Source organism: Hypanus sabinus, chromosome 26 (assembly GCF_030144855.1).
Source record: "Hypanus sabinus isolate sHypSab1 chromosome 26, sHypSab1.hap1, whole genome shotgun sequence".
Classification (NCBI taxonomy): domain Eukaryota; kingdom Metazoa; phylum Chordata; class Chondrichthyes; order Myliobatiformes; family Dasyatidae; genus Hypanus; species Hypanus sabinus.
Window position 1 is genome coordinate 31,128,652 of NC_082731.1, and position 13,360 is coordinate 31,142,011.

General features: G+C 54.7%; 1 protein-coding gene across 1 annotated transcript in view; it reads left to right on the top strand.

Moving 5' to 3' along the window:
• The window catches only part of LOC132381728 (zinc finger protein 729-like), a 39,603-nt gene extending 26,589 nt beyond the window's left edge, over positions 1–13,014 (top strand). The window contains exons 8-9 of the mRNA XM_059951301.1: positions 4,847–5,048; positions 6,038–13,014. Coding sequence (XP_059807284.1) covers positions 4,847–5,048; positions 6,038–8,403 — 2,568 coding nt within the window. The 3' untranslated portion in view covers positions 8,404–13,014. The remainder of the gene's footprint in view (positions 1–4,846; positions 5,049–6,037) is intronic.
• Positions 13,015–13,360: the final 346 nt, after the last annotated feature.

A 13,360-nucleotide genomic window follows, 5' to 3' on the forward strand; every position in this document is an offset into this window, starting at 1 on the left:
CAGGGGTGGAAGACTGAGAACCCTCCCCGAGAGTGGGGTCACAGGTCGGCAGGATGAGGAAGGCGTTTGGCTTCCGTCAGTCAGAGGCAGTGTGTGTAAAAGCTGGAGGTTATGGCGTGACAGCACAGGACGTCACTGTGGTGGCACCTGGGGCACTGTATTTGGTTTTGGTCGCCCCGCTGTGGGACGGTTGTCACCTTAGAAAGCTGATAATACAAAGCAGGGAGAAGATTAACTGCGGAGCTGCTGGGGCCCCAGGGGTTGAGTTATGGCAAAAGGTTGGACTTTGCTGGGGCGTAGGGGCATAGACAGGATGAACGCACTCAGTCTGTCCCATTGGTGAAAACGTTCCAACAACCCAACCCCCGGGGCCCCCGAGTGGATATGGTGTTCCCCAGTGTTGGGGAGTCGAGACCTAGCAGGCAGAGGTCTAAGGTGAGAGGGGACAGATTTAATAGGAAACTGAAAGGCATCTTTTATTTAGAGGTGTAACATGGTCACCTCTGGCCCAAGAAGTCTGCATTGCCCAGTTAGTGGCCTGGTACATGTGAGCAATCAGCCTGCGAACCCGTATGTCTTTGGGATGTGGGAGGAATCGGGGCACCTGGGGGAAACGAAGGCAGTCTTGGTGAGGGCTGATCGACAACGGCGGTCATTGGCACTGTTACCGTGTCTCGCTAACCGTGCTGCCCCAAACGTTGTTACACAAAGGAATCAGCTCCCAGAGGACGTGGGGTTGAGGCAGGTACATTAAAATTTGAAGGGTGCTTGGACAGCTACAGGGGTGGAAAAGGCTCAGAGGAATGCAGGCCAAATGCTGCTGCTAAGTTAACAAATTTCACAACACATGCTGGTGACAACCTGATTCTCAAATGCATACAGATGGGGATCTTGGTCAGTACGAGCTAGTTGGGCTGAAGGGCCTCTCCCTGTTCTGTATGATCTTATGATCCGTCCTCCACCACTCTCTGGAAAAAGACACTTTTTTTCCCAGAATTGTTTTACATGTGTAACACTCAGCTCTATCAACCCTTGTTCGTCGAGGGGAGACCGCTGTCTGCCCACCAAACTGTGTCTCACGTTTGCGTAGATGCTGTGTAATGACCCTTGGCACAAGCCCACAATGGACGTTTAAATGATTACACTTTATAAATTTTACTGTGACTATGGGGTGAGTAGAGAAACAAAAATATAAAATAAAAAGGCGCCAGAATAGAGATTATACAGTTCGTGCACAACGCTGGAGCTCACACAATATCCTCGGTCCACCCTTCGATTTCCTCTGAACTCCACAACCCTCAGACTGGGACCAACCACGGTGGTCTACCAGAGCGCTTCCCGCACGTCCTTCCTCGTCACCTCTCCTCGCCGATCTCACCCAGGTTCCCGTACATACAGGTAGAATAACATGACTTCCATTGGTTAGTTTCCCATTATCTATAATTATAACTCAGCTCCAAAGAACATTACCTCATCAGTTAACATTAGTGAGAAGCCATTTTATTATCAGCAGTTAACAGCCAACACCACAGACAATATTACTGAGAATCCTACACATAAATGGGTCCTTACCCACTGGTGAAAACGTCCCCCGTGGACATGATGTGCTTGATTAAGGTTCCCCCTCCCCATCTTCCTAGACTATGTAGCCTCTCCTTGTAGGTCAACTGAGTCCGTACGGACCACCTCTGCCAATCCCATTTCATTCGCCCACATTTTCAGGTCCTACAGCCCTCGACAGAGACAGTCAGGTTGAAGCTGGTGTACAGGCTTGGGGCACAGACCATCATTCACTGGTTGGAGGGTCACAGCCGCCAATCCCATCGGGTGGCTTTCCCAGGAGAGAGGCTTCTAGCGGCTGATTTATCCAGGGACCTGGGCCAAGTTATAACTCGTTGTGTTTGGTGCTTGGCACACACCCTCGTTGAGGTTTGGTCTGGCTCGGAACTGGACAGAGAGGGTGGGTGCGCCGACCAGCAAGGCTCTCCGCTCCTGGGGGGGGAGGGGTGTGGGGTGTAACGATAACAGGCTCCTCTGTCTCACTCCGTTAAAGTGGTGTACCTCTTCATATTGTCACTTGGTCAGGACTAGGCTCGATCCTTGGATAGAATAAAAATCCTCTTGTTTCATCGTTGATGTGATCTATAGCAGGGAGAGACCATGCCAGACTACGGCAGAGGATGTTGCTCGTGATTCCCCCGGCTCGCAGACTTGGGATTGCACAGAAACAGGCCCTTCGGCCCATCTCGTCCATGCTGACCCTTTTAAACAGCCCGGGCCCATCAGCCTGCACCGGACCATAACCCTCACATCCATGTACCTATCCAAATTTCCCTTGAAATCGGACCCACATCCACCACTGGCAGCTCACTCCATTCTGTCACCATCGTCTGAGTGAAGATGCTCCCTGTTAACCCATGACCAGTAGTTCTAGTGTCTCCCAATCTCAGTGGAAAAAGCCTGCTTGCACTTACCCCATCTATCCCCCCGATAATTTTGCAAACCTCTTCTATCTTCTAGGGGATAAATGTCCAACCTTTTCAATCTTTCCCTGTAACTCAGGTCCTCCAGTCCCGGCAAGATCCTTGTACATTTTCTCTGTGCCCTTTCAATGTTATTGACATCTTTCCTGACCTAGCTGTTGCCCAGTGTGTTCTTCCGCCTGTGTCTGTGCTGATCGTGGTGCCAATCTAAGCAATCCCACCTGCCTGTGCATCATCCATTCCCCCCCCCCCGGTCCCCCTCTGTTCCCCCCCCCCCGTCCCTGAAACTTTGCTCTTGTGTCTGTTTCTGCCACCTCCCTGGCTGTGTATCATCCATATCATCCATTCCCCCCCTGTTCCCCCCCCGTCCCTGAAACTTTGCTCTTGTGTCTGTTTCTGCCACCTCCCTGGCTGTGTATCATCCATTCCCCCCCCGTTCCCCCCCCCGTCCCTGAAACTTTGCTCTTGTGTCTGTTTCTGCCACCTCCCTGGCTGTGTATCATCCATTCCCCCCCCCCGTTCCCCCTCTGTTCCCCCTGTGCATTCCAGGGTCCATGACTCTGTGGGAGGAAAAATTGCCCCACACATCTCCTTTGAGTGTAACCTGTCTCACCTTGTGCATGCCCTCTGGTTCCTGGCCACACCCTTTTTCTGGTTCCTATACTGGGTGATTTTGACTGGGGCAGCCCACAGACACCAAACACCGAGCTGAGCTGAATATGGACTCTTTTCGTCTTGTGTTTTCAATTCCGTGGTTTCCACTCATTTTGTTAGTTTTGTTTTTTGTTGCCGTTTGCGTGACTTAAGGGAGGTTTTTTTTTTGCACTTGGGCGGGTTTGATGTTCTTCTTTGAACGAGCTCCATGGTTTTCTTTGTTTCGTGCCTGTCTGTGTGAAGACGAATCTCGAGGTTGTATACATTGATAATAAATGTACTTTGAAGTTTGAATTAAACGTGTCAGCCCTGGGGAGAAAGTATCAGTTGTCCATCTATTCCTCTCATAATGTTATAAATCTCTGTCAGATCACTGTCCGTCTCCAACTCTCCAAGGAATTCAGAATCAAATTTAATGTTCTAAAGGTTCATTTAATGTCAAAGAAATTTATACAATATACATCCTGAAATTCTTTTTCTTCGCAACCGTCCACGAAAACGGAGGAGTGCCCCAAGGAATGAATGACAGTTAAACGGTAGAGCCCCCCCCCACCCACGCACGAACATCCTCAGGGCAACGACCCCCCCCCCACCAGCACCCATCGGAGCCCTCCCCCGAGCACTGAAGTGTGGAGTACTGTCAATGACATATGTCATGTATTAGTGTACAATAAAATACATGACAAATATATGTCGAGAAAAATAGTTACATTATATATATAATAAGTAGAGCAAAAAAAGAAATTAAAAAACTAGTGAGGTAGTTCATAAGCTCAATGTCTCTGAATGGCTGAGTGCTCCTGTGCCTCCTCCCTAACAGTGACAGTGTGAATTATGCCCCGTCCTGCCCACCCTTTCCAGTACCTCGAGTTCCGGCAACATCCATGCACACATTCCGTCTTCATGACATTTTTTTCCTGCAGTCGGGTCCCTAGCATTAGCAAAACGACAGAGCTGGCCGTCGGCTTCAGGAAAAGGCGGAGTGCATTCCATTAATGGTGCTTGAGAGCTTCAAACGTCCAAGGGGTGAACATCACCCTATCCTCTCCGGGTCCAGCCAGCGCCTCTTCGGGATCGGTCATGGCCCCGTTAGCCCAAATGCAGCACAGAAAACATCCTTTCCGGATGTATTACAGTTCGGAACGGCAACTGCTCTCCCCGAGTTTGAGCTCAGCACATCACAGAAAGCAGCCTCCCATCGACAGACCCAGTCTGCCTCGGCAGAGTCAAAGATCGGGCATTTTCCCCTTTCCCCATCGGGACAGCTGATACAAAAGCCATTGAAAGGTTTCCTCGTATGAGAAAACGGACTCAGCCCCACAACCTTACTCTGTAACTGCTAACACCTTTTCCTGCAAATGCTGTTGCTTCATGCACTGCGTAATGATTAGGAATAGTATGCGAGACAATTTTTCAAAGGACGTTGGTACAATAATGAGCCGCTTTGCCCTATTGTCCGATGTGGGAGTGAGATGGTAAAGAGCTTTTTTTAAAAACTTTATCGAACAAACACATATCTACAAACAAGCATCGGCTATCAGTCAGTCCACAGTTCACTGACAATGCTAAATACCTCTATTAACAATACCGGGGGAGAAGAGAGTGGAGCAAGATAAAGAAGAAACATACAATCAAGAAGGTGTTTTAATGTTCAAATTAGGGGGTTTGTGTGGCCAGTAAGTCTATTCTCTATTTCGTCAATGCTGGAGGTGCATCTACGGAAAGGATTCAGCAGCCAACGCCGCGGCCGAGACCCCTTTCGTCAAACCGGCCGAGCCAAGAGGGGGCGGGTCTTCATGCTCCTGTCAATCTGCGCCGTCGGATCCTTCAATCACCGACGGGAGGCGGATTGGTCCTCCCTCCCGATTGGTCAGGAGCTGGTGGCGTCACAGAGCCCTGGGTTCACGTGGGGTAGGCGGTGCGGCGGATGTGCAGGATCCGCGCGGTGCCCGGATGCCCAGGTCTGTGGCTCCCCCACCCCCGCTTTGTTCTCCCTCCTCCCGCCTCCTGCCTCCTGACGTCACTCGCTACCCCCCCTCCCTCACCGCCGCCCCCGTCTCTGAATCCGCCCTCCCGGTTTCCCTGTCGGTAGTGGGGGGGGAGGGGGTGCGGACGGCCATCCAGGGTAGCCCGACGCGCATGCGCCCGGGGGACGGCCAACGAAGCTGCGGCGCGTGCGTGGGCGGCGGTGGGGAGGGGGCAGCGGCGCCTGCGCGGGGGTCCGGTCTTGGGGTGCGCGCACGCTCGTTCTCATCAGCGGCTGATAGAGCGGTTTCTGCCAGGGGTCACCAGCTCCAGCATCCGCTTCCGGTTTATCCTCCAGGCCCCCGTTGCTGAATTTTGCCGCGCTGCCTGTTGGCCGTTTAGGGAGGGAAGTTTGTAGCCGTTGCAAGTCCCCTGTACACAGAGGAGGCTGTTCATCCCATCCAACATAGCTTGTGTCCAAGAACATTCTGGCTATTCCCTGCTCATGCTTCAGGCAATTCCTTTGCCAGGTCTTGCTGGCAAAGTTCCAAGGGTGGCTGATATTCTAGTTGAAGGCTCCCGTGCTCTTGAACAAATTTCACAACATATGTCAGCGATAATAAATTTCAGTCTCTACTGTTTACTGTTCTCACCTCATTTTGTTTATGGTCGACTGTCTTCAGTCTTTGCCACTTCCACCTATCACCTCCCAGCTTCTTACACCATTTGCACTCACCCGTGCCTTCTCCTGCATTCCCTTGTCACCCAAAAGCTCTTCCTCCAGCCCGTCCCTCTCCGCGGAGCCATCAACCCACTCTCACCTCTTCTATGCACCTTTTTGCAGGGATTAGGAGCGCGTACGGGCAAGACGCTGCGGAGGACATCTGACAGGGTGACTGGATTCGCGGGGACCTGAGTGTCGTTGGTCATGGAAGGAGATCCCAGTGTGGAGGAGACCCACATCTGCTCGGTGTGCGGGCTCAGCTTCAATGGACTGGCGGAGGTGGAGAGCCACATGACTGTGCACACTAAGGAGAAGCGTTACGAGTGCGACGTGTGCGGTAAAGCCTGGCTCTACCCGTGCCTGCTGGAGACCCACCGCCGGGTGCACACTGGTGAGCGGCCCTTCACCTGCTCCGAGTGCGGCAAGGGCTTCACCCGCTACGACAGCCTCCTGAGGCACTACCGGGTCCACTCCGGTGAGAGGCCGTTCAATTGCACCGACTGTGGGAAGGGCTTCAAAACGGCCCAGGACCTGAAGATACACCGGAGGGTGCACACCGGGGAGAGGCCGTTCACCTGCAACGTCTGCGGGAAGTCCTTTGCGCAGTCCTCTGGCCTGCTGCGGCACCAGCGGGTCCACTCTGGAGAGCGGCCCTTCCAGTGCTCCGACTGCGGCAAGTGCTTCAAGACGTCCCCGGACCTGAAGGTGCACTGGCGGCTGCACACCGGCGAGCGGCCCTTCATCTGTATGGACTGCGGCAAGGGCTTCACCCGCTCCAACAGCCTGCTGGAGCACCAGCGTATCCACACCGGCGAGCGCCCCTTCACCTGCTTCCAGTGCGGCAAGGGCTTCACCCACTCCTCCAAGCTGCTCAGCCACCAGCGGGTCCACAGCGGCGACCGGCCCTTCGGCTGCCCCGTGTGCGGCGAGCGGTTCAACCTGGCCTCGCACGCCCTGGCCCACCAGAGGATCCACACCGACGAGCGGCCCTACGACTGCCCCTTCTGCGACGAGAGCTTCAAGACCACCCAGGACCTGAAGGAGCACCGGCGCACCCACACCGGCGAGCGGCTGTACAAGTGCTCCCACTGCGGCAAGAAGTTCAAGACCCCCCGGGGCCTGAAGGAGCACCAGCGGGTCCACACCGGCGAGCGGCCCTTCGTCTGCTCCGAGTGCGGCAAGGGCTTCACCCGCATGTCCAGCCTGTGGCAGCACCGTCGCATCCACAGCGGCGAGCGGCCCTTCCCCTGCGCTGTCTGCGGCAAGGGCTTCACCCGTCTGGACCACCTGCTGGAGCACCGCAGGGTCCACACCGGCGAGAAGCCCTTCACCTGCCCGGTCTGCGAGAAGTCCTTCGCCCGCTCCTCCAGCCTGCTGGCCCACCGCACCGTCCACACCGGCGAGAAGCCCTTCACCTGCCCGGTCTGCGGCGAGCGCTTCGCCCGCTCCTCCAGCCTGCTGGCCCACCGGCGCGTCCACACCGATGAGAAGCCCTTCACCTGCTCCGTCTGCCGGAGTGGCTTCAAGACGTCCCGGGACCTGAAGGAGCACCGGCGCACCCACACCGGCGAGCGGCCCTTCACCTGCCCCGAGTGCGGCAAGGGCTTCGTCCAGTCATCCCACCTGATGGAGCACAGGAGGATCCACACCGGCGAGCGCCCCTTCACCTGCCCCGTCTGCGGCAAGGGCTTCACCCAGTCCTGCAACCTCCTGCAGCACCAGCGGGTCCACACTGGCGAGCGGCCCTTCGTCTGCCCCATCTGCGGCAAGGGCTTCACCCACTCCTCCAGCCTCCTGCTCCACCAGCGCATCCACACCGGGGAGAAGCCCTTCACCTGCTCCGTCTGCGGCAAGGGCTTCAACCGCTCCTACACCCTGCTGGCCCACCGCACTGTCCACACCGGCGAACGGCCCTTCACCTGCCCCGAGTGCGGCAAGGGCTTCGCCCGCTCGGCCACCCTACTGGAACACCAGGCCATTCACCGGAGGGAGAGGCCCTTCTCCTGCCCCGACTGCGGCAAGGGCTTCGCCCGCTCGGCCAGCCTGCTGGCCCACCGCGCCGCGCACGGCAGCGAGAGCCCCTACGCCTGCGCCGAGTGCGGGCAGGGCTTCAGCCGCTCCTCCAGCCTCCTGGAGCACCAGGCCGTGCACGCCAAGGAGAAGCGCTTCACCTGCTCCGAGTGCGGGAAGGGCTTCACCCGCTCGGCCAGCCTCCTGGAGCACCAGGCCATCCACACCGGGGAGAAGCCCTTCACCTGCTCCGAGTGCGGCAAGGGCTTCACCCGCTCGGCCAGCCTCCTGCAGCATCAGGCCTTCCACACCGGGGAGAGGCCCTTCACCTGCTCCGACTGTGGGAAGGGATATTCCCTGTCCTCTAGCCTGCTGAGGCACCAGCGCACCCACCTGGAGGTCAGCCCCCCCTCCGAGAACGGTCAGCCGGCTGGTCCTTCCCCCTCCTGCGAGGGTGGTGGATCCGAGCCAGGGAGGAGTCCCTCGCCTGCCCAGGGCGAGGCGCCTGATTCCCACAGCCCTTCGTCCCCGGCACCCGTTCCCACAGAGGGCAGCGCGTCCCGCTGAGATAGTCTGAGGGAGAGCGGGGTGAAGGCTGCCCAACCAATGACCTGGCTAGTACAGGCTCGATGGGACGAAGGGCCTGCGTTGTGTAACCCGTGACCCCAGGTTGTTGATTGTTATCGGACTGAGGGAAGTGGAGGGGTCCAAACCATCCTGCTCCAAGCAAAGAAAGAGGCCCTTCACCCCATCACTTCAGTGGTGACTGTCCAGACTCCATCTTCTCTAATCCCAATACCAGCACTGGGTCCAAAAATGTCTCCACTGGTCCTGATATTTCTACAACATTGTGCGAATCTTAACACCCACTGCTCCTCAGGAGGTACAGTTGTGGGTCCAACACCCCCCCCCCCCCCCCCCCCCAGTCTCCGATCTCCTCACCTCCGGAATTAGATATCCCTGCCAAGGAGAAATGGTTCTCACTGTCAGTTTGGACTTTGATCCTCATTACTCTGTTCCATAGCATCATCCCCCTTAGCCAAGTCTCTCCTTGTTACTGAGCCAGGCCATCTCCTCTGTACCCCCTCCAGTAGAGTCACAGCTGCCCGAGAGCGCTGACAGAGTCCGAGTCATGAAGGTCCACCACAATTTCCCTGTTCTTACATTGCATGTCCCAAGTAATGAACATAAGCATCTTGTACACCCTGCCCACTTCAGCTGCCACCTTGGGGTCCCTGCACTTGTACACTGAGGTCCCTCGACACTCCCCACCATTCACAGTGTGTGTCCTACCCTCGTACATCGAGGTCCCTCTGTCCCTCGACACTCCCCACCATTCACATTGTGTATCCTACCCTCGTACGTCGAGGTCCCTCTGTCCCTCGACACTCCCCACCATTCACTATGTGTGTCCTACCCTCGTTCACCGAGGTCCCCCTGTTCATCAATAACTGTACCTTTCCTTGCAATGTCCTACCACCCCAGTTAGCCCAACGAGACACTTAGCAAGATCAACATCCTGTCCTGCCATTCTGCCTGGTTTACAAACAAAGCAATATCTTTCTGTAGCCTCTACCTGCACTGCTAAACATTAACAATACTCCTGATTTTGTGCCATTTTCAAACCACCTACATTCACATCAGAATCATTCATGTCTTAAAAAACAAGAGACCCAGCACCCGTCCCGTGGTACACCGTGGGGTCCCAGCACCTGTCCCGTGGTACACTGCGGGGTCCCAGCACCCATCCCATGGTACATCGCGGGGTCCCGGCACCCATCCCGTGGTACACCATGGGGTCCCAGCACCCATCCCGTGGTACACCATGGGGTCCCGGCACTCATCCCGTGGTACACCATGGGGTCCCAGCACCCATCCCGTGGTACACCATGGGGTCCCAGCACCCATCCCGTGGTACCCTGCGGGTCCCAGTGCCCATCCCGTGGTACACCGCGGGTCCCAGCACCCATCCGGTGGTACACCATAGGTTCCGGCTTCTGAGTCCCGTCTACACCCTCTCCATCCTTCTTAAATCCGAGTCCCTCATGATGCACTGATGCGCTCTCAGCTCACTCCCCCGGCCCAGCTTCAGGGAAAACAGTCCTGACCTATCTAATGTAATGCAAGCCTTCGCGTTTGGATCTCCCGTCCCCTGGAACATTGAGTTGCCCCTCTTTCAGCTGCCTCCCCATGATTACGACAATGCTGAAAGTGCACCTGTCTTTCTCATCCGACACACTCCAGCAGCTTGGCCAGTCCTCGTCCCTCCGTCCAGTCCTCATAGAACACGGAGAAGTACAGGGCCTTCAGTTCTGTGCTGAACATGGTGCCAAGTTAAACTGAATCTCATCTGCCTGCGTATCATCCATCTCCTTCCATCACCCACGTGTCAATAATTACTTATTAAATCCAACTCCCCTTCTGGAGCAAGGTCGTCATCAGCAGCTTGAGAGAGTCCTCTGTCCTGGGCCAGTCCCCAGCTGTAGCCCGTCTTCATGGTGTATCCTCCCTCTCCCAGGAATGAGGTCTTCGGAGCGTCAGCGGATGTTTCTGTAGCTCTGGGTCTTCATGGGATGAGCCCCCACTGCCTGACCCTCCATCTTCCGCCGCTGGGCATGGGACCATCCGTCACAAAGTTCCACATGTCAATGTATCGATCTAAAAGCCCCTTAAATGGCAACATGGTATCTGCATCCACCTCTGGCAACCCGTTCCAAACACCCAGCACTCTGTAAAGAAATGTGCTTTGGAAATACTCTTCCAGATTTTCCCCTCTCACCTTAAAACTTTCTGCTTCAATATTTCACGTTTACACCCCGGTGGGGAAAGGCTGACCATCCGATCGCTGCCTCTCATAATTTTATAAACCCCTTTCAGGTCTCCGCTCAGCTGACGCCACTCCTGAGAAAAGGTTCAAAGTGCATTTATTATCAAAGTATGTATGTTATGTACAGTCTTGAGATCCGTCTCCTTCCTGCAGCCACGAAGCAAAGAAACCCATTAGAGAAAGAAGCCCCAATACGCAGAAAGGAATTTAAAAATCATGCAAACATTCGGAACTGAACTTCACAAAGTGAGTCCGTGGCCACAAAACCAGTCCAGGGGCCCGTTAAGTTGCAGGCCTCAGCCTCACAACCCAAGTTTGTCCAAGATTGGATGTGGAGAGGATGTTTCCTATAGTGGGAGAGTCCGGGACCAGAGGGCACAGATAGAGTGGTTGTGGAGAGGATGTTTCCTGTAGGTGGGGAGTCTAGGACCAGAGGGCACAGATAGAGTGGTTGTGGAGAGGATGTTTCCTATAGTGGGGGAGTCTGGGACCAGAGGGCACAGATAGAGCGGATGTGGAGAGGATGTTTCCTACAGTGGGGGAGTCTGGGACCAGAGGACACAGATAGAGTGGATGTGGAGAGGATGTTTCCTATAGTGGGGGAGTCTAGGACCAGAGGACACAGATAGAGTGGATGTGGAGAGGATGTTTCCTACAGTGGGAGAGTCCAGGACCAGAGGACACAGATAGAGTGGATGTGGAGAGGATGTTGCCTATAGTGGGAGAGTCCAGGACCAGAGGGCACAGATAGAGTGGATGTGGAGAGGATGTTTCCTATAGTGGGAGAGTCCAGGACCAGAGGGCACAGAGTGGATGTGGAGAGGATGTTTCCTATAGTGGGAGAGTCCAGGACCAGAGGGCACAGATAGAGTGGATGTGGAGAGGATGTTTCCTATAGTGGGGGAGTCTGGGACCAGAGGGCACAGATAGAGTGGGTGTGGAGAGGATGTTTCCTATAGTGGGGGAGTCTGGGACCAGAGGACACAGCCTCAGAATAGAGAGAGACATCCACTGCGAGCCAAGATGGGAAAGAATTTCTTTAGCCAAAGGGTGGTGAATCTGTGGAATTCATTGCCATGAATTCTGTAGAGGCAAAGTCTTTGAGTATATTTAAAGCAGAGGTTTAGATAGGTTCTTGATTAGTCAGGGCATCAAAGGTTACTGGGAGAAGGCAGGAGAGGGATAATAAATCAGCCATGACGGATCAGTGGAACAGATGCAATGGGCCAAATGGCCTAATTCTGCTCCTATGTCTTAAGATTGTGTGCTCTCTCCCCATAGCATATGCTCTCTGGTTCAGGCAGCATCCTGGTGAATTCCTTCGGCCCTCTCCAAAACCTCCATGACCTTCCTGTAATGGGTTGACCAGAACTGAACACAGTGCTCCAAGTGCACTGCGGCCAAGGTTTATCCCAGCTGCAATGGGATTGCCCGATTCTTTGCTGCAGCGCCCGAACAAATGAAGGCAAGTATGCCATATAACTTCTTCACCTGTCCACTAGAGGGAGCTGTGTACTTGCAAGATCTATCTATACATCAGTGCTCCTAGCATTAACTGTGTGTCTTCCCCTTTACAATTGACCTCTCAAAGCGTAATACCTTGTACTGGCCCAGATTAATCTTCATCTGCCACTTCCCCACCCATTGTTCTGTATTGTAGGAAAAGCTCAGCAGGTCAGGCAGCATCTATGGAAAGGAATAAGCAGTCGACATTTTGGGCGGAGGCCCGCTTCAGGACGAAGGAGGATGAGGGGCCTCAGCCCAAAACATGAGTCCTGATGAAGAGTCTTTGTCTGCAACATCGACTATTTTTTTTCATTTCCATGGACGCTGCTTAGCCTGCCCTTTCACGCCAGCATTTTGCGTCTGTTCTCTTGTGTTTATGCTCTGTAGCCTGCTCGTTTCCTTACAAGTGCCCCTGTCCTGCTGCCTTGAATCAAATTAAACCCTCCTCCGCCCACTCGAGGATGCTGGGGTCCATTCAGATTCAAGCTTAAGGCGGCCACCCTCCCCAGAAACGGCGCCGGTGACCCAGAAGTTGAAGGGTCTCTCGCCAGCATTTTAACCCAACCTCCCCTTATTGGGTAGCACGCGGCAGCAGGAGTTGTCAGGGTTTTCCACGCTGGACACCATGTTTGCGTCACAGGACCTCGCTCGGCCATGGCAGGTTTCCGACGACATCCCCCTCCCAACCCCCCCCCCCAAGGTGAAACACGGCAGCCGATTGAAAACAAGGACTTACACAACTTTTCATCAATGCAGAATTGTATTCCATTTAAATAAATGTCTTTCTTTTCCCCCCCCCCCCCACAGTAGATATGCCCCATGTAATCAGTGTTATCCAATTATAAGCTAACCTACATAAAGAAAGTACTGACCAAATGGTGTCTCCGAGGGTTTTATTCCACAGGGAGATCCCTGGCACTGGAAAATCCTATGTGAGTGTTTGGTTTGGGGAGCGGGAGAGGTTAGAAGTGGACTGCTCCTGAATTCTTCCTTTATTTGCCCCATACACTCCTTTTCACCGGGGACTGGAGAGGGGCGTTCAGACCGTCTGGCGAGGCAGGCTGCACTGCTGGAGTGGGAACAAGGCCGGCCTCAAACTGGACGGTGCACCAGCACCCGATGGGAGCAGTCGTTCATCATCCCAGCGACAGGAGATCGAGGCCTGCGGTAGTGGTGGAGTCCGATTCGATG